The 25,071-nt window shown below is 48.0% G+C and overlaps 1 protein-coding gene across 1 annotated transcript in view; it reads right to left on the reverse strand.

The window, feature by feature from the left end:
• Window positions 1-13,392: 13,392 nt before the first annotated feature.
• The window catches only part of LOC119110149 (putative sodium-coupled neutral amino acid transporter 11), a 23,567-nt gene continuing 11,888 nt past the window's right edge, over window positions 13,393-25,071 (reverse strand). The window contains exons 2-3 of the mRNA XM_037233885.1: window positions 14,557-14,766; window positions 13,393-13,649 (exon numbers count right to left, since the gene is read on the reverse strand). Of these exons, the coding sequence (XP_037089780.1) occupies window positions 13,393-13,649; window positions 14,557-14,766 (467 nt within the window). The remainder of the gene's footprint in view (window positions 13,650-14,556; window positions 14,767-25,071) is intronic.

A 25,071-nucleotide genomic window follows, 5' to 3' on the forward strand; every position in this document is an offset into this window, starting at 1 on the left:
TTCCTATCCAAACACAAATGACGAGCCAAACAATATTAGGCAACTGTGGGGCATAAGTACTATCCAGCTTTTTGAAATGACATAGTGGAACTGTCTGCGTTCGCGCTTGTACATAATCCCGCAAGGTTTTAGTCTTAACGCGACCCCTTTCGGAGGTGAACACCGCACAGTGGTCTTTCACCATGACAGCGTTTTAGTTTGTAAGGACTTAAGGCCGAAGAAAAAGCCTCCCAAATGGCTTTCACTATATGCGTATAAAATAGTGTTACCAAGAGTTCCAGCTCAGGAAAGGGAAGAGGGGAGGAGGCGGCTGAAGTGACGATCGTGAAGAACAGTGTGGCTAGCTGCTTTGAAGCCTTCCACCTATACGGGCGGGCGGCCCTTTTCAAGGCCATTGGTCATCCACATTATCTCCCTACATCCAAAATATCTTAGTGAAGTGTTACAGGCTAAGTGTTACCTGAAAAACGCCCAACACTCCGACTGGCTTTTGGTCAGTAGAAAAGATTTCCGTGGTAAGGAGAGGCCTCAGTGGTGTTTCTCTACCATAACGCTTAACATGAACTTGGTCATTTTGCAGAACGGACTTTTGACGTGCACCAAACTTTGAAAGATGATCCACTTAAAGTACCTGGCGACCGATGACCTGGCTTGGCAAGAACGTGTGGTGCAAGTCATGGCCCGAAAAAAGAACTCGACCAGATCGTGTCTCGTAGGGTTATCGCACCTCGATGCACCCGCAGTGCTGCAAGCTCCAGGGCAGTATCGTGGTATCAGTACAGAGCTCCCGGCAATATCGCGATGATTGATGCGCACAGAGGATTGGCTGCTGCGATGATGGTGAGCGGTGGGCTGGATGAAAATAGAGAAAGGATACTGCAGGTGACACGTGATGACCCGTGCGAGGGACGTGTAACACGACCGCGTATGTCGTGCGTGCATTGAGCTGATGATGCTGTGGATGTGCGGCACGGCCGAGAGGTGTTGTGTGTCGACTGAGTCTTACAGCCTGAGCCTGCGTACGAGTCCCCACACTATCCCGCTGTGGGAGACGTGCAAAACCGCCCGGAGGTGTCGCGCGTGGACCGAGGAAGTGGAAACTTAATGAACGTTTCTTATGCCTGTCATTTTTGTAATGCAATGCTGACAATAATAAGATAATAAATGATATGCAACAATTGATTCAATTATAAAAAGTAAGAAATTCATGTGATATCAAACACGATAGTACCATACCAATGTAATTATTTGCTCCCTACTTCATTACTACAAGTACCTGCCACGGAGAGAACAAAGCAGAAGAAATAAGCAGGCTTATCACGGTGTGAATTACAAAGTTTTGTTCCAGATGTAAGGATGCCGGCACGAGATCACCAAGCAGAGTGTGATAGCGGTGCCAACTCAGGTTTAGCGCCACACATGCTCACACCGTTGCGGTGAGTTGGGAAAAATTGGATTTGAAGCTGCACCAGCGGGTAACGAGCCAGGTAGAAGCCCCTACCTGAAATTACTCGCGTGACTCTTTAACCAGAGTGTCCAAGCCGAAACTTGCCGTAACACTACGTGACACATCATTCCGACTGTAACTCATTTATTCGCGTATGCGTCCTCTTACGAGGACGCATACGAAGTGACAAAGAAGTGACACCAAACACCCATACAGGTTTTGTGTTTGTGTTTGGTGTCACTTCTTTGGGTTAGGAAGCTCTCTCTCTCTCTCCCTCTCTCTCTCTTCTCCTCTCCCTCTCCCTCTCTCCTCTCCTCTCTCTCTCTCCTCTCTCTCTCTCTCTCCTTCCTCTCTCTCTCTCTCCTCTCTCTCCTCGCTCTCTCCTCTCTCCTCTCTCTCTCTCTCCTCTCTCCTCTCCTCTCTCTCTCTCTTCTCTCTCTCTCTTCTCTCTCTCTCTCTCTCTCTCTCTCTCTCACTCTCTCTCTCTCTCTCTCTCTCTCTCTCTCTCTCTCTCTCTCTCTCTCTCTCTCTTCTATCTCTCTCTCTATCTCTCTCTCTCTCTCTCTCTCTCTCTTCTCTCCTCCTCTTCTCTCTTCTCTCTCTCCTACTCTCTCTCTCCTCTCTTCTCTCTCTCTCTCTCTCTCTCTCTCTCTCTTCTTCTCTCTCTCTCTCTCTCCTCTCTCTCTCTCTCCTCTCTCTCTCTCTATCTCTCTCGCCTCTCGCTCTCCTCCTCCTCTCTCTCTCTCTCTCTCTCTCCTCCTCTCTCCTCTCTTTCTCTCTCTCTTCTCTCTCTCTCTCTCTCTTTTTCTCTCTCTTCTTCCCTCTCCTCTCTCTCATTCTCTCTCTCTCTCTCTCTCTCTCTCTCTCGTCTCTCTCTCTCTCCTCTCATCTTATCCTCTCTCTCTCTCTCTCCTCTCTCTCTCTCTCTCTCTCTCTCTCTCTCTCTCTCTCTCTCTCTCTCTCTCTCTCTCTCTCTCTCTCTCTCTCTCTCTCTTCTCTCTCTCCTCTCCTCTCTCTCTCTCTCTCTCTCTCTCTCTCTCTCTCTCTCTCTCTCTCTCCTTTCAACGATAATTTTCGCTCGTTCTGCAAACAACAAAATCTTAAGTTTTTTGTCAGTCCTAGTTGTTTGAACTGCACACACCAGCACATTTAACTATTCAAATGCTGCACGGAGTGTAGTGGTCTATTTTCACTGAGGCGTTTACACACGGGACGAATCAGCCGGCTCGTCGACTTTCCGCAGAGTACGCCGCCTCACTTTTTCCTGTTCCGGGCGAACAACGCCATCCAAGCCAAGGAAGGAACCATTTCTAGAAAGATTCGAATGCATTCGGCGCGTTACTGGCTGAAACCGTGCGACAGCGACCGAACGGCTAAAAGAGTGAAAAATCCCATCGCAGATCATCCCCGGGAATAGCGTCATTTGTTTTCAAGCCAGACAGTCCATGCATACCGATCAGGCCGGTATCGCCATTGGGACGATGGCGTACCAAATGTTAGCGGGGTCGCGATAATGCATAGCCGCCCTTGCTGTGTAAAATGACCAGGACTGATAACACAAGTGTCATTGTTTGTTGTTTCAATGCGATGCCATTCTTCAACAGTGCTACGCGTAACTCGTGCATATTTTGTCAGCCTTAAGAAGAGCAAGCGGGGGTGTCATGCGTGACATATTTTTCGCCTGGCTGCTTGGATTACACAGAGCTATGGCAGTGGCCCAACTTTCGTGTCATCCGTTTCCTTCAAATGTCCGTCCTGCTGATGAACTGAGTGACGTGTTTAAAAACGTGGCGTTATGCATAAATATAAGTGTTACGGAGGTATCACTTTATATAGTTGCGAAGGCCCGTGCTCCCGCCCAAATACTGACTTGAGCCCCGATAGTGTTTCTCTTAGCCCCCCCCCCCCCCCCCATGGTATTCGGCAAAAAGGAATACTGGGCCAAGGAAAATCGTAAAAGATTCCTTGCAATGTACGTACACTATAGCCTATAGTGCCGGTTGCCGGCACCTGAAGACATCCATTAGCTTCATCTTCATTCTGTACCACATACTATTCTGCAGGTACCTTATATGTTGCGGTCCTACTCTTAAACACATGAAGTAATTCTGCAAATATTAGTATATTTTTTATGAGATAACACCTGGATTTGGAGACAAGCAAAACATGGACTTCCATATACCGCAGCTTTTTAATATTTACCCGACAACTGTACTGTACTGCAGAACTGTACGAAGGGCTGTCCGAAACACTGGTGGATAAAACAAAAGGCTTCGATGAGACGTGTCGAGCAAAATCATGGATAAAACCTGCCAGATAGTGTTAGTGCTCACCAAAACGGGTTTTTTCTGAGCCTATGCAACTAACCGATGCTGCATTTCCAGTTGCTCAAAAGCTAAGGGTAAAACCATTTAAGTCCCAAGACGACGTTTGTTTATTTAGCCTCGGGAAAACATCATGACTGTGCAACAATTCTGATATCTCGAGATCTGCGCGGTGTTTTGCTGTTGATATAATTTGTATTTGAGTGTTGATATTTGTTGTACCAGGCTCCATTACCGCGTAACATGCCGTCATGTGTTCACTTAACGGTGTGTACACTCTCCGTAAACTTGCGCTTCTGGGGTGTTGGTAACCTGTGAGGTGTTCATAAAACAGGTCACGAATACTACGTCTCGTTTCGCCCAAGAACAACTCGCTGGGCAGATATTATAAAAGACCATACATAACACGCCTTTCCGGGTGCATTTTCGTTTCAGCCGGTCGTCAAATGTGTGGCGAACCCTAATCGCAGCTGGACGTGCTGAGGTCTCGAGGTCTGACCAAACTGACGTGGACTTGTGGCTGACACCACCAGTCCGCGTCCCCCTATAGCAGAGCAAGCCAAACTGTCCGAACATAGTCACGTACATATCGATACATAGTTTTGATCATGGGGCTTACTAAGAGCGTGTGCCTCTGTTTTTTAGTCGAGAACATGCTGCACAAGCGGCAGACATTTCTTTGTGTACCGGGCATCTGTCCTCACGGACAAGATTAGAAATTCAGCGCGACCACGCTCACGCGGCCGGGATCAGACCACGATCAGACCACGCTCACGCGGCCGGGATCAGACCACGATCAGACCACGCTAACACGGCCGGGATCAGACCACGATCAGACGACGCTCACACGGCCGAGATCAGACCACGATCGGACGGCGCTCACACGGCCGGGATCAGACCACGATCAGACGACGCTCACAAGGCCGGGAGCAGAAGACACATGAAGACACTCTCCGCCTTTGTGGTGTGCGGCCAGCTTTATTAGTGGTCATGGGGGTGTGTCGAATTATACTGCAGTATGACAATGGTGCTAAATTTAGAGCACGGTTTGGAGGTATATCTCCCACCTGATTGCACCAAACTGTGTCCAGGAATGGAATGAACTATTGTGTGTGATGTATTCCAGAACGCAAGAAATGTTAGCATGAAGCCCATTGATTCATACGAAGAAATCTGGCCACGCACATTACTTTAGATGCTCAATTTTGTCAATATAACCATTGCTTGCTTGACAGCGTCGTCTGACCTGTACCTTCTCGCAAACTGAGGGTTTAATATTTTCAGCGAAGGAAAGCCTCTCTTGCTTATACCAGCTTCAAAGTCGTCTCAAAGCGCTGGCTGCCGTTTGATTAAAGGGAGCATGCCACAATTTTTGAACTTTTCACTTACTATTACATCAAACGCCTACGAATTGACAAGGGTTACCATTTTTTTCACAAAAGCCTTTTGAATTGCTCAGAATTTTGATTTAAAGTAGTCGACCTTGAGGGTGATTCTCATTGGGCTTTTGTTCACCACTACGAAAGTAAAACATTCAGTTTGTCTTGTTTTTCCAACGTCTGCGCTCTGTAATGTTGGCAACACAATGATGGGACAATTTGCTTGTGTAATCATAAATGTCACGAAAGCTTGAAGGACATTGTTTATGAAAAATATGGGAGCATGAAGCTTTCATCGCGCGAATTCAGCAAAACGTTATAATATGGCTTTGATTTGTCATTTATTGCGTTTACCACAATGGCTTTTTTCGAGGCGCACTTAGGCTTTTGGGCGTATCACATGATGTATCACATATCACAATGGGCGTATCACAGGAACCATGTGACGCACTGGCTCCAGCTTCAACCTATACATTTCCAGGCAGCAGGCCTTTGCCCGTTGGACGAATCACAAACGTCCTTTTATTCGCACCAGAAGAGGTGCGCACGATAGTAATCAAGACCAGTGGTCGCGACTGTAGGAAAGAAGCGCGGTGTTGTTACAAAGCGTTGACAGCTTAATTTGGACCAGAAATAAACTGGAATTTATATCCTTATTATGTCTTGACGGTGGTGCAGTAGCATTACCCGGTGCTATTGTGGGACGCAAATAGTCCGGAGGTTTCACTAGCGCATGTTTTTGAAACATGCCCCAACGGTAGGACACACCCTTCAAGACGTCCATTCCGATGACCGTCTGGTCAGCAGTCGTTACCCACTATGCCCTTCCAGTTATCGACACGCCTGTTATGGTCATGCCAGCCAAGGTCCACTTTTAGATGTAAGTACTTCCTAGAAGTGTATAAGACGCATTATGATACACCAGGATACCTTTTTAGCCCATCCACGGAAAATGCATCACATGATCAATTTGTTCTAGTCTGCACGTGTCAGGCATTGCCATTCTGCATAGAACGGTCTTTTTGCGCAGCGGACATCACATGAACGCTAAGCGAGTTCTTTTCCAGTCACAATGTCGAACGTCTTACTAAGATGTTTTCGGTAAATTATAGCCAATTCGAAGCTTTTCAGTACGCTGCAGTTTCACATGGACTTGAAATGGAGAGTCACCCTTCCGTCAAACAATGTTTGATCGGCCGATTAAAGACATCCATTAATTCAAATCCATGGCATGGATTTAATCCATGGCATCGGGAATGCAAATTTTAATGACCGAAATGGGGAAAGAAATCTGATTTTGGGGATAGTTGGCCAACCTTATCGGGTAAAGGCCATAATGGCTTTAAAAGGTTACACCCCTGCTGTGCACCTGCTGCTCGAATGCGCATTACTGTTCACAGTCATTACAGTAGTTTTCCTGGTAATCAGCAAAACGGGGACCAAAAAAGTATAATTTTGTGCATGCGTGCGTGCGTGCGTGTGTGCGTGTGTGCGTGCGTGCGCGCGTGCGTGCGTGCTTGTGTGTGTGTGTGTGTGTGCGTGCGTGCGTGTGTGCGTGTGCGTGCGCGCGCGTGTGTGTGTGTGTGTGTGTGTGTGTTCACTTAAAACGCATGCCGTCTTTGTCTTTAAGACGCCACTGACAAAAGCATGGTTCTTCCAGCTGAATTAGAGCTCCGCTCAGTTACGACAGAACTGACATTAGTCGTGAGACTACTATTGCTCGTAAGTAAGGTCGCACGCTTACACTCTAAGTTTATACCTAAGCTGAACGATCCGCGTAACAGTCGGAACTATCAGACGCTTGGAAAATTGATGACGCTGCTTGCTTTCGAGAAGAGGTTGAGTTGGCCTGTGATGCATTGGGTAAGTTCAAGGTTAAACAAATCTTTACGCCTGCAGACTGCTTCGCTCGGCTGTTCTGCTGAATGAGTTACTTTCCAGGATGCAAGAATTGTAATGCTGGAATGCATTTCAAAACGCAACTGGAAAGATGTTAGAATTGTAACGTATGCATCATATGGAAACGTACGAATTATTATGTACTGAGGCTCCAAAAGTATTCAGACATCTCCCTCCGTAACATAGTCATCGAACCGTCATCGTTTCATCCCCGCGTCTCACAGGTTTTGAAGCAAAAAAGAAGAACAGCATGAAGGCTTACCCCTACATTAACAAGGAGAGGATTCGTCGTTTCCCCGGCGCTTCCAACAACCTATCGGCGATTGGTGGACACGTCCACGTATGCGACCAAACCAGGACGGCCGCCAAAAGCCTTCAGCTCGGAGCCAATCCTGGTCCAATTCCCATGGCATCAGAGCTTTCTGCCCCAAATCCCAGCCCTTTCTCCTCTGACAGCCTGATCGATAGCGGTTTGATTGCAATCACCGTCCAATCGGCGAGGTAGTAAGCGGGGCCGGGCCCACACCAGCTCTGTGAAAGGGGCGGGGGGGGGGACGTAAAGGACGTTCAGTTCGAACACGCCGGGGCGTTCGAGTGACGATGTCAGCTATATCAGACCACAGGCATTCACGAGTTTGAATAGATTACGGACGGTTAGGAAACACCAGCAGAGTAGTTTATTCAACATGCACGCCTTCCTTTATAACGCTGTATCGGTTTTAAATGTGTGAATTCCTACGCGTAGCAGCTCCGATGTGAACATCGGCTGCTAGCAAATTACCCACCAGTTTCCTGAGGGGTCTATTTTCGCGGTTCTTAAGTATCTGTTCACATAATTTGTACAAAATCAGCCATGCTGGCTTGAACTCTGGTCGTTTACATGCTATCGATTCATTAATATCTAAAAAATTCATTAGACGCCAAAGGTCACACTCGGTTATTCACAGAGGAAATTTACTGGCCTATCGTACAGAAGCTTGTTTAGTTCCTGCAAAACAAGAAACGATATTGTACGCATGATCTCAGCCTTCCGCGGTTGGAATGTAAATAAGATAGATCACAGAGCAGGCTTTGGAATGTGTGCGTGCGTGCGTGCGTGCGTGCGTGCGTGCGTGCGTGCGTGCGTGCGTGCGTGCGTGCGTGCGTGCGTGCGTGCGTGCGTGCGTGCGTGCGTGCGTGCGTGCGTGCGTGCGTGCGTGCGTGCGTGCGTGCGTGCGTGCGTGCGTGCGTGCGTGCGTGCGTGCGTGTGTGTGTGGTGTGTGTGTGTGGTGTGTGTGTGTGTGTGTGTGTGTGTGTGTGTGTGTGGTGTGTGTGTGTGTGTGTGTGTGTGTGGTGTGTGTGTGTGTGTGTGTGTGTGTGTGTAGATATCCCGAAAACCATATCAAACCTACCAGGTGCACTTGGGATACAGGATAAAATGAACAGAAAGATAAAGGAACTGCGAATGCAGCCTGTGGTAGGCATACGAATGCCGAACACAGAACCAGACCAGTTGGTCAAAGATGCGATAAGACTGGATCGATGATTATTGGGGTTTGACATCACAGCGACTGCCAGGCCATTTCGAGATGAGATGCATTTATAACGTATACCATGTGGGATGCGGTGGTGGCGTGGCAGGGACTCGGACCCAAGACCATCAGGTACGGAGCCAAGCACCCTAACAACTTTACCACCGCCGGCCCAATTAAGACTAGGTTACATCATATTATGATGAAATTATTGCATTTACAATCAGATCATGAAAAGTAGGCTAGATTGTATTTGGCTGACATTGATATGCCAAGGGAAGATACCAGAACCAGTGTGGTTGTATAAAACCAGATTTTCCGCACACAAATGTGTAGCAAAAACAATCCAGCTCCGTGTAAAGCCCGCACTAGCCACTTTCAGGTCTCCAAAAATTGCGCCCCGAAAAATAGAGTGCATGTCCACAAGTTGCATGCAACTTCCAATCGGAGGAGGGGTCTGCAGACTCCAGCGTTTTCTCACATTACTACCATCCTTTCCCCTTATGTTAATGGTGGGGAGTGAGCTGATATACTAACCTGGTACTTGTATCTGGTTGTTGGCAGACCATCACATCTCTCACTGCGTTGGCTCCAAATCACGCGTCACCAAGATCTCTGGCTTAAAAACTGACGACGATATAAATTTTTTTTAGGCTTAGCAAGATTCTGAATACTTGCTTCGCTGTGCTCTTTCTAAAATGTAAACATTTGATTAATCTGCGCTTTGCAGTTAGACTCACGTCTCTAGCTGTTCTGGATGCTCAGACATGGCACAAAACACAACAAGCGGTCGAAAATAGCGAAGTCCATCTTGCTGGCTCGTACGCACGTGACGTGTACCACGTTTGACCACACATTTTGCACCTCACGATTCCCTGCTCGATTCCTTATGGAAGCATGCCACCCCCGAGTTGTTCCGTGTCCTGGGTGCCAAGATGTGACATTCGTGTCAACCCGTCAAAAACAAACCATCTTTCCAGGTCGCGTCGGCGTGAAACGTGGCGCTTGTGACCACATGCATGGCAACACGCGATTCGCTGCTGGAATTCCTATCGGGTTTTGACAGTCTCAAGTCGCTCCAAGCTCTAGGTGCTCAGATGTGGCGCAAAACAGAAAAATCAACCAAAACGGCAAAGTCCAGTTTGCTGGCTCGTGTCGCCGTGGCACGTGGCACGTGCCGCCCAGCAATCCACACCGCGCGATCGCCAGCTCAATTCTTTATCGAATCTTCCACTTCCGAGTCTCTCCGATCCGTGACTGCCGACATATGGTCCAGGATGGCAAACAAGGAGGACGCGTAATGTAATTGGTCGCCACCGTGTTCCGCCGGCTGTGAGACAACCCGGCGATGGGCGCCTACCACAGACGCACTTGCGCTGGTAGCCATTTTGCTTTAAGGGAATGCTCCACATTAATATGGGTTTTGGACTAAAATAGGCCTCTTGAAGACCATTCCGTGCAGTTTTTTTAATCATGATTGGACCAGAGCCTGGTGTCATGTCGTAAATGGGGACACACTGAAAGCTCCAAATACGATCATAGTGAGGTAACACGCCATGTGACGCTCATATTTTTTTCACGAGAAGACGAACCAGAGCCTAGTTTTCCGCTCACCTCGGGGCTGGAGCTCCCTCGCCCCCCCCCCCTTTACTTAAGAGGGAGATGTGTCAAATCCGTGGAGAAACCTGTTTCCTGGCGTAATTTAAGGATAGGTTCTGTCATTTGTCGCTGTCATGTTCCCCCTCCAATCTCCTGTGGAGAAACTATACCCTGGACTGTTGGCATTCCACAACAAATGGTTAGCAAGTATAAAACAAACAGGAAGTACCTGCGGTCCGCGCAGGACGCAAAAATGCCGTATTGGAGCAATATGTCATCAACGATTGTTGCGAGGATGGCCACATCTCTGGTGGCTGTCGCAAAAATCAACATATGTGAAGGAACGATCGTGATCAGGAATAGCTTGTGTGGCATGAAATCTGCACCAATATCGTGCAAAGCAAAATATGAGGAAAGGATACCTTCGAATTCTTAAAATTCAGCCACCGCCGAGCGGCACCATTATCGTTACCGCGCAATGTGGCATATTAACAAATCAAAGGTATTTACCATAGGCTGCCATCAGCATTTGCCATAAGCTTAAAACAACTCGAAGATATTTGCCTGTTTTCCATAAGCTGTATGTGTTTGTGCCAAATGTTTGTGATCTGCAAAGTGCCGTTTAGAATACAACGGCTATGACCGACCCGATGGCCGCTATCTCAACAAAAGCCCGAATTCACCGCACTGGGTTTGCTTCGCGTCTTCCTTAAAGCGTTTTTCAGTGAATAAAGCCAGAGCCGCAGTGTCTGTGACGAATTGCGACCATGAACATGAGTCCGCATCGCTTTCTTTGATCGAAATGTCATAATACTGACCTTTTGGACGCCAATAAGAACAATTTCACATAAGTTGGACTAAAATGGCTCACAATTCCCTTCAGCATTTAGCTTGAATGTCGCAAAGTTTTAGCACAGCACGTGTGCATATGCATCCGCTAAGTTTGCGTCAGTTTCCGCCTTCATCAGCCTCAAACCAATCCAATCTGGCTCGTATGCAGTCATTCTTCACTCGCCTTAATGGCAAATCTCGTCTGATTATGCCGTCCAAAAGCCCGCTTAAGAAACACATTTTCATTACTGTGAATTTCCCAGCGCCACTGTCAGGCACGTGAACACGGCACTGACCCCGCACCAGCGCATGTCGTCGCCACACCGGCCGCCGCCCCCCAGCAACCAACACGGCACTAACCGGACTCGGCTCCCTCGTCCTCGGTTGCCATTGATTGGTCTCGGCCTCCTGCCTCCTCCTTCCAAGTCGGATAGGTTGCCACCGGGGAGGTAAAGCACGGCGGCCGGCCGTACGCCATGGTACCGGCGGCCGGTGGGCGATCGTGTTAAGATCGCCATCGCCCTGTCGGTCCCGTACAAAAGCCAGAACTCCCTCAGTAATATTCTCGGAGCACAATCGTTATCACTAAGGCCTAAAATAGGATGACCTCATCTGTCCATTTGCTGTTGGCCTTTTGAAACAACGGTCATCAATAACTTGGTGTAGAGTTGTGTTGTTTGTTGCCCTCTTGAAAACTTGTCTCCGAAATAATTTTACTCAGGCTGGTGAACTACTGATTTGCAGTGCACACACTAAGCCAGGGTTGGGCCTAGTAATGAATATCGCTTGAAAATACACTTGTGGTTCTGTTGACACAAAACATGCCATGTTTGTAACATCTGCTGAACAAAAATATGCACCGAACTATTGGGCCATTTCACGAAAATGGCCGTAAGACGGACAGCAAAGCCCCTTCTCATGCTACGCTCAACTTCAAACAACATTTTCACAGCTGCAGGCAGCTTGATGAATTCGTATCGGAAAAAGTAAAGCACGTAATTCCCCCGAAACTGGCAGTGTGTGTGTTGTCCATATTCAAAACAGAATTAGCAGTGTGCATGTCAGCGCGTGACGCTATTTTTGCACTTCTGCTGAAGTCATGCCCAACACATGTGCGGACCGGAGGATCTCGAGATGGTCTGTCACTTTGTCACTTAGCGCTGAAAGGAATGATCCCGTGTGGAGATAAGAGCATTGGATCAGCCCAGGTTAAGGAAATTATCCTTTTCTGCCATTCAGATTCCACAGGCTACCAAAGTAGCATACGCCTTCGTAAAAATGTCTGTTGCTTCAATAGTTTGATCGCCGTCACTCCAATATTGCAAAGAACTGCACAGCCCTGCAGGGGGCAGCAGATAACTCTGCTGATAACTTCAGGCTCAAACCTCGAAATAACGAGGGCGTTCATTTGCACTACTATCAGTTGATCCGCGGTTGAACTCCCAGAAAGGTAAGTCATTATTAGGGTTAATAACCATTGTTTAAAAAAGCTCTCTGCTGGCATTTTCGTCATCAGCAGCCGATTCATGGGCTCCGTTCTGTATGGGGCGAATTCATTGATTTTCTTTGTCTCCTCGTCATGCCAGATCACAGAACTTGCAGGATATATATATATATATATATATATATATATGTATATATATATATATATATATATATATATATATATATGTATATATATATATCGCATATACATATATGCGTGTGTGTGTGTGTGTGTGTGTGTGCGTGTGTGCGTGTGTGCGTGTGTGCGTGTGTGCGTGTGTGCGTGCGTGCGTGTGTGCGTGTGTGCGTGTGTGCGTGTGTGCGTGTGTGCGTGTGTGCGTGCGTGCGTGCGTGCGTGCGTGCGTGCGTGCGTGCGTGCGTGTGTGTGTGTGTGTGTGTGTGTGTGTGTGTGTGTGTGTGTGTGTGTGTGTGTGTGTGTGTGTGTGTGTGTGTGTGTGTGTGTGTGTGTGTGTGTGTGTGTGTGTGTGTGTGTGTGTGTGTGTGTGTGTGTGTGTGTGTGTGTGTGTGTGTGTGTGTGTGTGTGTGTGTGTGTGTGTGTGTGTGTGTGTGTGTGTGTGTGTGTGTGTGTGTGTGTGTGTGTGTGTGTGTGTGTGTGTGTGTGTGTGTGTGTGTGTGTGGTGTGTGTGTGTTACAGTGGTATGGGCAGCACAATATGTAGTGTACCATGCAGAAATGCAGAATAACATGTAACATGCTAGCCTAGGAGGGCGTTATTCTGAGATGAGCATTGCACAAGCGGATTCAGACTACAAAATAACCTCTAGAACGTTTCCGTCATCGTGGGATGCCTCAAATTAGAAAGAGACAAACTTTGTGACCTTACCTACTATCTAACAATTTGTGCCGTAACACCTCTTCCAACGACTGACATTCCTTAGCCTAGGCTGTTACGGTACTCACACCTGCTCCCACATGGTGACAGTGCGGTAGACCATGGCGGCGACGACGACCAGCACCATGACGAAGGAGACGAAAGAGATCTTGGCCAGTTTGCCGATCTGCTTGTAGAGCGACAGCGGCATGGTGATGAGCAGGGTGGCAGCGATGATGACGAACTCGCGGCGCACCACCAAGTTGTCGGCCGGCACGCCCGTCATCCGGATCAACACCTTGGTGAAGTTGTCTCCGATGATGATGTTGTAGCTGAGCAGAGCTGCCGACGGGTCAGGGACCGCAGATGGCCGGGTCAGGGACCACAGACTGCTGGGTCAAGGACCACAGACTGGCAGTTCAGGGACCACAGACGGCCAGGTCAGGGATCACAGACGGCAAGGCCAGGGACCACAGATTGGCAGTTCAGAGACCGCAGACGGCCAGGTCAGGAACCACAGATGGCCGGGTCAGAGACCACAGGCTGTCGGGTAAGGGACCACGAATAACCGGGTCAGGGACCACGGATGGCTGGGTCAGGAACGACAGATGGCCGGGTCAGGGACCACAGTGTGTCGGGTTAGGGACCACAGATGACCGGGTCAGGGACCACGGATGGCCGGGTCAGGGATCACAGACGGCTGGGCCAGGGGCCACAGACGACCGCGTCAGGAACCACAGATGGGCGGCTCAGGCACTACAGACGACAGCGTCAGGAACTACAGATGGCCGGGTCAGGAACAACAGATGGCCGGGTCAGGGACCACGGATGGCCGGGTCAGGGATTACAGACGGCCGGCTCTGGAATCCCAGATGTACGGGTCTGGAGTCTCAGATTAGACGCTCTCGGCCACAGTCGAGATAAGACTAAAAACCCTTTTCCTCGACATAGGTATTTTCACCAGAAACCCCTTACGCGCAGTGATTTAAACACCACAGCACACCACTGGGAGCTGCAGGGAGAGCCTTCCTTGGCCTTTGGCACCATACACTTTACATGTGGTTATCGACGTTCCCACCACATGCCCACATACAACCCGCACCTGGCGCAATCGAGCCAGTTGGCACAGCACGCGTTCACATCACAGCCCTCTGAAGAACGCGGGACACCTGTACAGTGAGCAGCTGTGGCGCCAGTGGCAAAAGATCTCACCGCCGACGGTATCCTCGGCGCGGCACGCGTTACTGACCGACGAACGGGTAGGTGAACTGCAGGAAGGTGAGCGCATAGTAGCCGGGCGTGCCGAGCGCGCGCATCACCGTGTCCTGGTACGTGCTGGTGCCGGCCAGGTTGCCGGCCCTGATGAGCATGACGATCGAGGCGTCCGTCATCCAGGCCACCAGCACGATCAGCAGCAGGCCCAACCCCAGGCCGGCCTGTCGGATGGCGTAAGCCACGCCTGCCGCCCCGTCTCAGGTTATTCCAGGTCATGCCAGGTCAGGACAGACCATGGCTCAGGCAACCACAGCGTGTGTCACCTGAAATATCCATTTTAAAAGTGCAAGTAAGCAAAGCACTTTACAACCTTTCAGGGGCTTGAGACCCCCCCCCCCCGCTCCTGGCTTGAGCCCCCACCCCAATCCTCCTCTGAGTCCCTGAATGCCTGTGAGTAAAAGGGGTATACTGGGCCACATAAGTACAGAACGATTTGCTGAACAAACCATTGGTAGATTAGGTAGCATATGCCTGAACACATCACCATTAAAACATTGTGCATTTTATACCAAATAATATCCTGCAGGTTCCTGATGTTTCGTTCGTCATGCGAACCTCTTCATATGCTAAGCCGGCCTGCAAACGTTTGACAACTTGTTCAAATGATGACACCGGGACTGAAATAACACCAAGTGATTGCGGCATATGGCAGCTTGCAAAAGTTTAGGGTTGGTGTTTTGAAAGAACAAGGTTGTCCAAATGAAAGTTAACTATGTTTTTCCAAACAGTGGTAGGTGTATTTGTCACATAATCGTGGCTGTGGTAATTATAGAGCAAGCCCAGCAACAGCAATAGCCATCAGTGATCCCTTACCAGATTTACTACGACGTTTTTTTCTGCGAATTAAACTCCGTTCTGAGGTTCCTATAAAAAATGCTGCTCACCACATTAACCTGAAATGAAAAATCATTTCTACGCAAATAAGCAGTTTTAAATTTACAAAATATGACAAAGTTATTTTAAATTCTAATAAGGACGCAAATTTAGGTGGCCGAAATCCAGGAAGAAATCAGCTATGGGAGAAACTTTGGTCCACCTTTTTGCTAAGCCCCTAAGCGATTTTGGAAAGTAATACCTCAGCAAGCAAGCAAATTAAAAGGTCAAGCACTCACTATTTGGAAAGTTTTGTTGAAAACTACGGAACATTCATGGTGATGCCTTAATACAACATCTGTGATCTGCGAGTACAAGCACAGGCCTCATCTCCCCACTGATCACCGGCTGAACACGCAAGAGCGTGCTCAGCCGGTGATCAGTGGGTGTGGGCCACTGAAAGTTGGAGAGGCGCACTCGTATTCACTAGACCGCGGTGGATGCGTTTTGCTATGCAGATGAACACTGACGTTTAGAACAAAGATGCCAAAACATCCAAATATCTGCAAAATGGAGAAAATGCTGATAAATGTGTATGAAAATCACGGCTCATTTAAAATTTAGATTTAAAGTGAATTACCCCGTGCTTCGGTTAAGGGCCGGGTTGGGTCAGCTAAAAAACAGTAGTAGTTCTGCTCCACTAGCCAGACACTCCAGGTTCAAAGATACGACTGGGCCTGGTCAGATCGCATCAGATCAGGGCAAATGGTTCAACGTTGTCCGATATTTCAGCGAGCTCAACATGAGACAGCTTTGGGTACAAATGGGTAAATATGGTTACTAGAAGACTTATCTATGGTACATGGCCGGAACATTTATTTGATGGTTATTCGGAAAATTTCATGTAGTTCCCAACGTGCATGTCATTAAGAAAAGTGAGAACACAGTGCCAGACGACCAAAAACCGACGACACTTTAGCCATTGTCCGGCCAGGGTCGTTTCCAGTGACGCGAGTCGAGTGCATTTTGTTGGAATCGTTGGAATCGTTCGGAACGTGACACGAACATGAAGCACGCCACACGAAGGCTGACTGCATAGCAATTCCTTTTACATTTGTATTTAAATATATGTCGCTTTTTAGGTGTGTCTTTGTGTGAATATGCAATGTGCCCTGCTTGCCCGTCCTGGCTGGCGCGGAAAAACACTTTTTATGTTTGCGTTTTGTAAACGTCAATAGTCAAGATAGTCAGCAGCATCATTTGCTCTTTAAAAGGAATGACACTGGATAAAAGAAGCTTTCGAATTAAATAGGTTGACACCAAAGCAGTTAAGCGTTTTTCACTAAGGGTATCAAAAGAGCTGTTTTTGCAGAATAATGAGATACAGACAAACACAATTCTGGTTGTTTTCAGGCCAAATGTTGTAAAAGAGACAGACCAAAGTGGACACCTTGCCTTGGCCTGAGCATCGCAGAGCATTCTTCAATAAAAATCTAAAAGCATCGAAGGTCCTTGAGAATCCCTGAGCAACGTTACTGATGCATCATGGATCACAGAAAATGTGTCCACAAAATTTGAAATTAACTTAGGGTCCCGGAAGATCCAGAATATAAGACCAAATGATCTGATCACAGGGTTTATTTCTGTAAGCTCAACACATGTTCGGTGGGCGTGGCCAGCTACGATTTAGTGCCATGACGTTGAGAGCATTCTTTCACCTTGAACTTTCCTTTTACGCTGCAATAACTTTCGTCAAGTTTTGGCCATAATGGGAACTAGATATGAAGTGGTTACGACAGCACTTAAGTACTTTTTATGACAGCATTAAGCCGACAGCATTGCTGCCTTCAAACAGGTGTAAAGACGGCAATATTTCAGGTGCGCAAGATTGACTGAGGTTGAATTTGCTTTTAATAGCAGTTCTCTGCTTACTCCAGTAAGATTACGAATACATTTATGTCTTGCAAGCAAGCATCTAAAATATGATCGATTTGTTTTAAGCGAGCGGTGAAAGCGACCGGAACCCAGCCTGACACCGGTGAGCATATCCGGAGCGTTTTGAAACCCGTTGCTTTATCCCAATGAGGCACCGGGACGGACACGATCAATATGAAAAGGTGGTGTTACGTACCACATTGAAGGCAAAACCATTGTGCGCCTTGTGTGGTTACGTTAATACGTTATATGATTATGTCGTTATAAAACATGCTATAAAAACATCGGCGGGCATGCACACGCCATCATTGCTTGATGTGTACACTAGGAGTCCTGGGCCGGGAAGGTCCACGTGATCCTCCAGAAAACTTTGTTTCTAAATCTAATGCGTTGATCCAGTTTTAATGGCCACTTCTCCCTTCACATGTTCACTTAACTTGAAAGCTGGACTTTCGGGTTTTCGTTTTCCCGCGATTATGCTGAATAGGGGCCAAATGCCAGGAGATGGCTGCCTGGGAAATTGAGTTAAGCCCCTAGAGTAATGCGCTCCCTTTTCATATCGTGAGGCAGATATTGGCAAACGCTTTATGTGCACGACTGCTCTAAGCGAAGACAGCCAGGCCGAAGGGTTCCAATGACCCACACCAAATGTAAGAGCACAAATTAACTTACCAAAAACATCACTGCAATCACTTAGGTCCCCTCATCCTGACAGGTATAATTCACGGCACCGTGCTTAAGGCCGCCCGAATCAGAACGAAATACTCAGCAGAAGACTTTCGGCAAGTCAAAAGGTTTCGATGACCCGTCCCGAGTTCAAGGTTACAAAGCAGCCTGTCAATGGACGCCAGTGTTCAAATCAAAGATTAGCGAGCTGTTTTCGAACCTTACTTTGCAGAGAAATTCCACTCAAGTTACGTTCAAGACCGACGTGGGCACATTTAATCTGGGACGAAGATTACGGGCGTGCGTGGTTCTAATGCTTTGAGGCCTTTGTTGTTTTGTGGTGTTCTTAAAGTAAAGTTTCCACTTAATCCCGGCATCGACCGGACTCGCCGGCGGCACACCACTGACCGGGGAGGGGCAGATTTCCCCGCCCCCCCCCCCTCCCCTGCTTATCTCAGGAACGGCCGGGTCGAATTTAATAATTCAAGTCGCAATCGATAGCGCCGTGGCGTATGGTCTGAGACCACACAACAAACTTAAGTTTAAATGTGCATAAAGGTGACAAGTCAAGGTCAAATTCCTAAAATGTTGCTTTGGAACATCTGGCTGCTGCCACAAATATTTCATTTAAAAGCGTATCTCATGGACATAGGAAGGTATCGAATGTTTCACGCGCTGCATCAGGCCCAGAGACAAGGTCACGTGCTGTACAGATGAGAGCTGAACCGCGGTCTTCATGCATGTTATGCTGTCTGGATAAGGCAGCAGTAATAGCCTTATTCCTCGGAGAAAAACCAGGGGAATAGAGGAATAGATTGGTCGATATTTCGGCATCATGCCTTTATCGAAACAATGACAGAAGTGGCGTTCACCTTGGGCGGTCTGTAAACAGGAAACAGCTTTTTCCAGTCACGCGATAGGAAATCATTTGTGTCTTCTGCTTTTGTTTCGATAAAGACATGTTGCCGAAATATCAACCAATCTATTTCCCATTATCCTGGTTTTACTCCGAGGAAAAAGGCTATTACTACTATGTTATCTATGTGAATAATGTTTTTTTGCGAATGCACTGAACAACTTACATAACATAATTTGATCTATCTATATCTGTAATATTTGAACCATCTAAACACAAACTGGGAGAGCTTAGTCGCAATTATGGCTATCAGACATGAGAGCAAAGGCTGTTGCCTGTTGATAAACCGCCCAAAGTCAAGGCCAAACGCATGACCTCGGTGGTTAATTACCGGTTGGATGCACGTTCATAACGTGATTTGTCATAAGAAATCTGACTATCCAGCTAGGTCCTCGCGCATCATCCATTTACACAGTAGGATATAATTATACTTGCTGTTTTGACCTGGTAAAGTGAGAAGACTGGAGGATCAAGGCCATATCAAGTAAACTTCATCAAAAATGGATAGCACCAGAAGTCCTCACGCGATTACAATGCCCAGATGGCTGTCTACAGCACTGCTGCAAGTGATCACTTACGAGCTGCATTTATCGGCGCTCTACAGCGCTGCTGCAAGTGATCACATACAAGCTGCATTTAAAGCGATGATACACTTCTTGACCACTTTATACGCAGATACTTGCAAATAAATGCTACGCCCCGAACATAGAAAATATGCGAAACTTAAGGCAACCACCAGCGACACATCTCAAATGATGCGCCATATGTCACCTATTTACAGCCGGTCGGAGTCGCCCGCACAGATAGCACACATGCGGACAGACGTCATTGGGACTTTGCGACGCACTCAGCTGCTGAGGCCATATGGCGTCGCTTCCCTCGCACTTTGGCAGGACGGGCAGGCAGGGTGGGGAATCGAGCCCAATACCTCTAGTTTCCCAGACGTGCAGTGGCTGACGCAGACGCATTAACGCAGACGTGTTAACCACTACACTGTCGGCACATTAAGCATGCGGACAGCGATACCATGCCGCTCACAGACATATCTGGCACAATGACAGCATGTCTTCTTCTCTGGCAGCAGGTGTTCGCGGCGCTTGTAGTCGGGCTGGCCAATCAGCCCCGTAATGTCAGCCGTACAGCGACCCTTCGATCCGTCATTGCCCGTGCTGACATCACTAGCACTACGGCCACCGCTACCGGTACCGCTCTCGACGCCGCCTCTGTCACCACCGAGGCCACTGCCGCCACCGCCGCTTCGCACCTTTCCACCTGCGCTAGCCTGGCTTCTTGTTGCCTTGACAGGGGACATGGCGTCCAGTGCTTCGCTCCCCCGAGCCCCACGGGGTGGGCAGCCCCTCGTGGATATGAGGCAGCGCCAGCTGCTCTCCCGTGGCATACAAGATGTTGTGCCCGGCGCCGCCACTTGCGCCGGCTGTTCCCTGTCCCCTGTTCAGCAGCAGCACTGCCAGGGCCACGGGTGTAGATTTGCATTATTTTGTTGGGTGCGCTACTTCCCTCCCCCCCCCCCCTCCTCCGTCTCCTCCATGCCCGATTTCCCCCATGACCTTCTATTTGAGTTACCCCACCCCCCCCCCCGCCCCACCACAACCTTCTAGAGCCAAAGTACAACCTATGCATTAAAAAGGGGAGATCAAAATTATGTTAATTTGAAAAAAGGTTTCACTTATTTTTTACTGGTAAAAAGAACACAGAAAATGAAAACTTCGATGCTATGTTTAGTCGAGTGTAGCTTATTGGGCTAGCCACACTGAAAAGGCCCCGTTGCCCCGTTGGGTTGCCTCCGTGTACACTGGAGTATTTTCTGTTTTCTATTGCATGATGCATATGCTCTTAATTACACGATTGATGTTTCTTGTTAACCCTGACGTATATTTGACGTTATTGTTTGAGTGTTTTGACATTATTCGGTGATGTTTAAATTTCGCCGACCGCAGCAAGGTGTGACAATGCGATACGATGCGATACGATGCGGTACGATGTCTTATCAGAAAGAGAAAACAAAGCGGTCAAATGTAGGCACCGAAACATGTGAACAAATCATTACACGGCAGCGCTCGAAAGAAGCCTTGAAATGTGCCGACCTCGAATTCGACGTGGATATTCTATGGAACACTTAAGAGAACTTGACGATCAACACCAACCGACTAGACCGATAGCGGCAGTCCTCCGATGATGACCACCAAAACAACACTCACCGTGTCCAACATGCTTAACGCGAATGCTGCGCTGCAGCCTATAGCCCGCCTTATGGCTCCCAGCCGAGGGTCTCCGTGGCAGCCTTTAAAAGTCGCGCACATAAAATCACATTCCTTACTGCCGAAGCCATACACGTCCAACAACGTCTGAAGCCACTCAGCATCGACCCTGCGTCGACTGCCGAAACCTGGCTTCGACGACCGACGCCGAACAAAAAAATATTGGTGCTCAACGACAACATCTTTCGCCGAGGCAGAGATAGGGTATGTATTAGAGCAGTGCTATAGTTTTCTATTCAGCAGGGTGGGAATCCAACTTCATTACGTTGGGAAGAAACTGGGTCAAAGACTCCCTCCCCCAATGCTGGCTTAAGGGAATGCCCCACATTGGAATATATTGAAGCACGCACCCGATGTTATAAGACAATCTCACTTATAACTGTTGGCGTACTTTTTGGGAAAAGACAGCTCTAGACAACACAATTTCTGTATGTAGTAAATATTCTCCCAATACGTCATTGTTTTAATGCCGGCTTAGAACGTCTGCATGGCGTTGAGGTACTATCAAGCTAGTCTTTCGAAATTACCGCTTAACTTGTAGTGCTACAAACTCGTCGAGAGATGACAGAACGGACTGGGTGTGTTTGCTGAGCCAAATATCGTTGTGTTTTAGTGTTTTTGGCCCTTTTTGGTAGCGTTTTTGCATATTTATCCGTAAGTTTTAGAAGCGTACTTGTATTCACATACTCAGTTATGGAGTTATTCTAAGTTATTCCATTACAAGTCTCATTTCCCTGCTAACTGCAAAGTGAAAAACATCTCCAACTTCCTATCTTTTGTAGCGCAGCTCTGCTTCGTGATTGAACCTTGCTCTTTTTTAATGCTGAGAGTCAATTGTCGTCCAATGCAGGAGGAAAACGTGATCACGAGCGTCAGATCTGAGTGGCTTGACGATAACATTTATTTTGGCCCTGAAGGCCTCATGCCCTATGGGCTGACAGGATTTCAGTCAAGTTGCTATCGCATAATGTATGTCTGAATGACATGAAAAAGTCTACACGAAGTAGTATGTGCATCATCACGCGCGTGTAGCTCAGAAAAGAGAAATTTGGGTAGTAACACGCGCTCGGGTGGAGGTCAAATTGAGCCCACCAAAGGTTTTTCCGAAATGATTTCTCAACGGCCCGGCGCAGTCACGCCAATATTGAACTCCTGTAGACAATTTAATAGTGATTCGTCTGGCATCAAAATGTAAAAGTATCTTGTAAGGTCACTGACCTATGCTCATGACTAATGGCAGGTCACAGTCAGGTCATGGTTTCAGTGAAGGCAACTTCTAGGGAATCTTTTAATGTGATCCAACAACGGATTGTTAGACGAAGCCATACATATCTGATATACTTTCTTAGGCCACACAACAATTGAATGAACAAATTGCATTGACCTAGGGTCAGATATGAAAGTTGATCCAAGGTCAAAACCTACCTGTTTTATTATTCTGAGGCTTGCTATATGGAGTAGTTTCTGGTGCTCATTTCGAATTTATTGATAACAGGAACCGCTTTATACATCTTCTATGCACTTCTTAAAGGTCAGAATAGGTCACTGACCTAAAATGACCAAGGTCAACAATTTTTTAGGAACATACTGCCTAGCGTAATGTTTGTCGCTTATTCAAATGCAACATTCGGAGAAGTCTTGTGTTATTTTGGTGGTCATGACCTTCGAAAGGTCAAGCAAGGTCACTAACCTTAAATGAGCATGTGACCTCTTGCTTAGAATAGTTATCTAGGTTCAAGGAGTCCTTTCGAGACCAACCTGACATTTGACCTTGTTGGCCTTATTTGGCCCGAAGGTCATAACCCAGGAACCTTAAACTTTGGCCTAAGTGAGTTCACGTACAGGTCAACGCAGCCTGTCCGTCCTCAGGTTGATGTCAGCCTCTCGAGAAATGTCACGCACAGCGCAGAAGTTATCACCGCGGGACGCTTTTCGCGCGTGCCGCGGTCACCATCGCGCGGGAGGTTTTTCAGCAGCATCGCGAACCGTCTGCTCCCTATGGTAGCCTTGAAGATGGACAGTCCATTGGCAGGGTCAGGCAGCTGCTGAACGGTCGGCCCGCTGCCAATTTCCTTAACACAGAACAACAAAAAAGGAAGACAGAACGGTGAGGGCGCAAATCTCGGTGTGGCTGGCTGGCGCGAAGAGGCATGCTTCCTTACTCGTCAGCTGCTAACGCTGTTTCAGCTCCTCTGGCTTTGTGTTGGTTCTTGCTGCCATCTAGCGGAGCATACTTTCGCTGAAGGAAAGCTTGAAGGTATCTGCTTCCTGTTTTACCTTCAGGGTGGCACCACGAACACCTCTGGACCTCTGGATCATGATATTAGTCCGTCCAGGCGATGTCCGGTCGTTGGAGTGTCGATGATCTACTCTGCCCCCACCCGCTGGCAGGAGTCCCGGAGCGCGTAGATTCCCGCCGAGTTCATTGGGGTTTGCTGAAAATCAGCCTCCATTGGCTTGGGCTGTGACCGGGTCAAGTCAGACCAGCTTGACGGCAGCTCGTCCGTCAGCGGCTTGGTCTGGGCTACCGGCAGGCTCGCTGTTCCCCACAGGCTCGTCGACAAATTGGAAATTGACATCCTCCTCTGCGCTATTATCCGCGCTGATATCGCGTGTCGGATGTCGGAACTCTGGCCGTCTTCGCCCTCATCGGACAATTCGAGAGCATCTCGGCCGCCTGTGATGGAGTCGGACGCACGGTACGGCGAGTCATGACGTCTACACGTGTCAGCGCCGGTCGTCGGAATGGCTGGGGTAGCTTCCGTCTACGTTTTCCAAATTGCCGTCACTTTCCGTTCAAGACCGCAGGTCGTTATCCGACCTCGTGAACATCTGCAGATGGAATTTTGCGCCGTTTTCGAAGGTTTAGCCCTGCCGACAGCGCAACCTGATACTTTTTAACCCCGCCGCCAGGCACGTGCTCGTCGATTCGCGTGTAAAACATCAACAGCTTCCGCCGCCCCGTCATCACGACGCCGCGACGGATGTTGAACGAATGCGAGGGAACGAATGAAACCAACAAAACGTTGACGAATTGCATAAATGATAGCGACTGCTATCCTTGACATAAAGTCTTTGCCACTTCGTGATATTTGATAGGTATACATGCCATAGCAAACTGCTCTAAAAGATATTCCTTGTCAATGGCTGCAAGATAGTTTCCATGCTGTGTCATTCTGCACGCATTCCCCTTTCAGCCCATTAACAGACGCTTCGTAGTTTGTACGTACCGCTGGATCCGCTCGGGTCTTAATTGCTGATTAACTAAAATGAGCTTTAAACCAGGAGTAGTGGCCACCGTTATTCTGAAGTCGCGCAAACCGCCCCATCATTGGGCAGTTTTACCCTATTCGCACAGCACGTCATCCGCGAAGTAACTGCGAGCGAAGTTCGTAGTCGTCAAGGTCTAGAGATAATTTGTCTGCTTCGCATTTTTATGACTTCTCCGTGAACCTGATTTGGAGTTGCATCGAGAACAAGTGGACCGAGTGGTCCACCATACTCAGTTTGCCGGGAATCCGTTATCCCAGAAACGCAGAGACAACTTGTACAGGCTACGCTGGCACGGCTGAGAATAGGAAGAGAGAGAGAGGGAGAGAGAGAGAGAGAGAGAGAGAGAGAGAGAGAGAGAGAGAGAGAGAGAGAGAGAGAGAGAGAGAGAGAGAGAGAGAGAGAGAGAGAGATATATATATATATAGTATATATATATATATAATATATATATATATATATATATATATATATCGTAGACGTATACTGTTCATGCCTTCCTAATGCGGCACAGGCCATTCCTCTCTCTCTTCTCTCTCTCTCTCTCTCTCTCTCTCTCTCTCTCTCCTCTCTCTCTCTCGTCTCTCTCTCTCTCCCTCTCTCCTCTCTC

This window comes from Pollicipes pollicipes, unplaced genomic scaffold, assembly GCF_011947565.3.
Source record: "Pollicipes pollicipes isolate AB1234 unplaced genomic scaffold, Ppol_2.1 Scaffold_7231;HRSCAF=8579_pilon_pilon_pilon, whole genome shotgun sequence".
Lineage (NCBI taxonomy): Eukaryota > Metazoa > Arthropoda > Thecostraca > Pollicipedomorpha > Pollicipedidae > Pollicipes > Pollicipes pollicipes.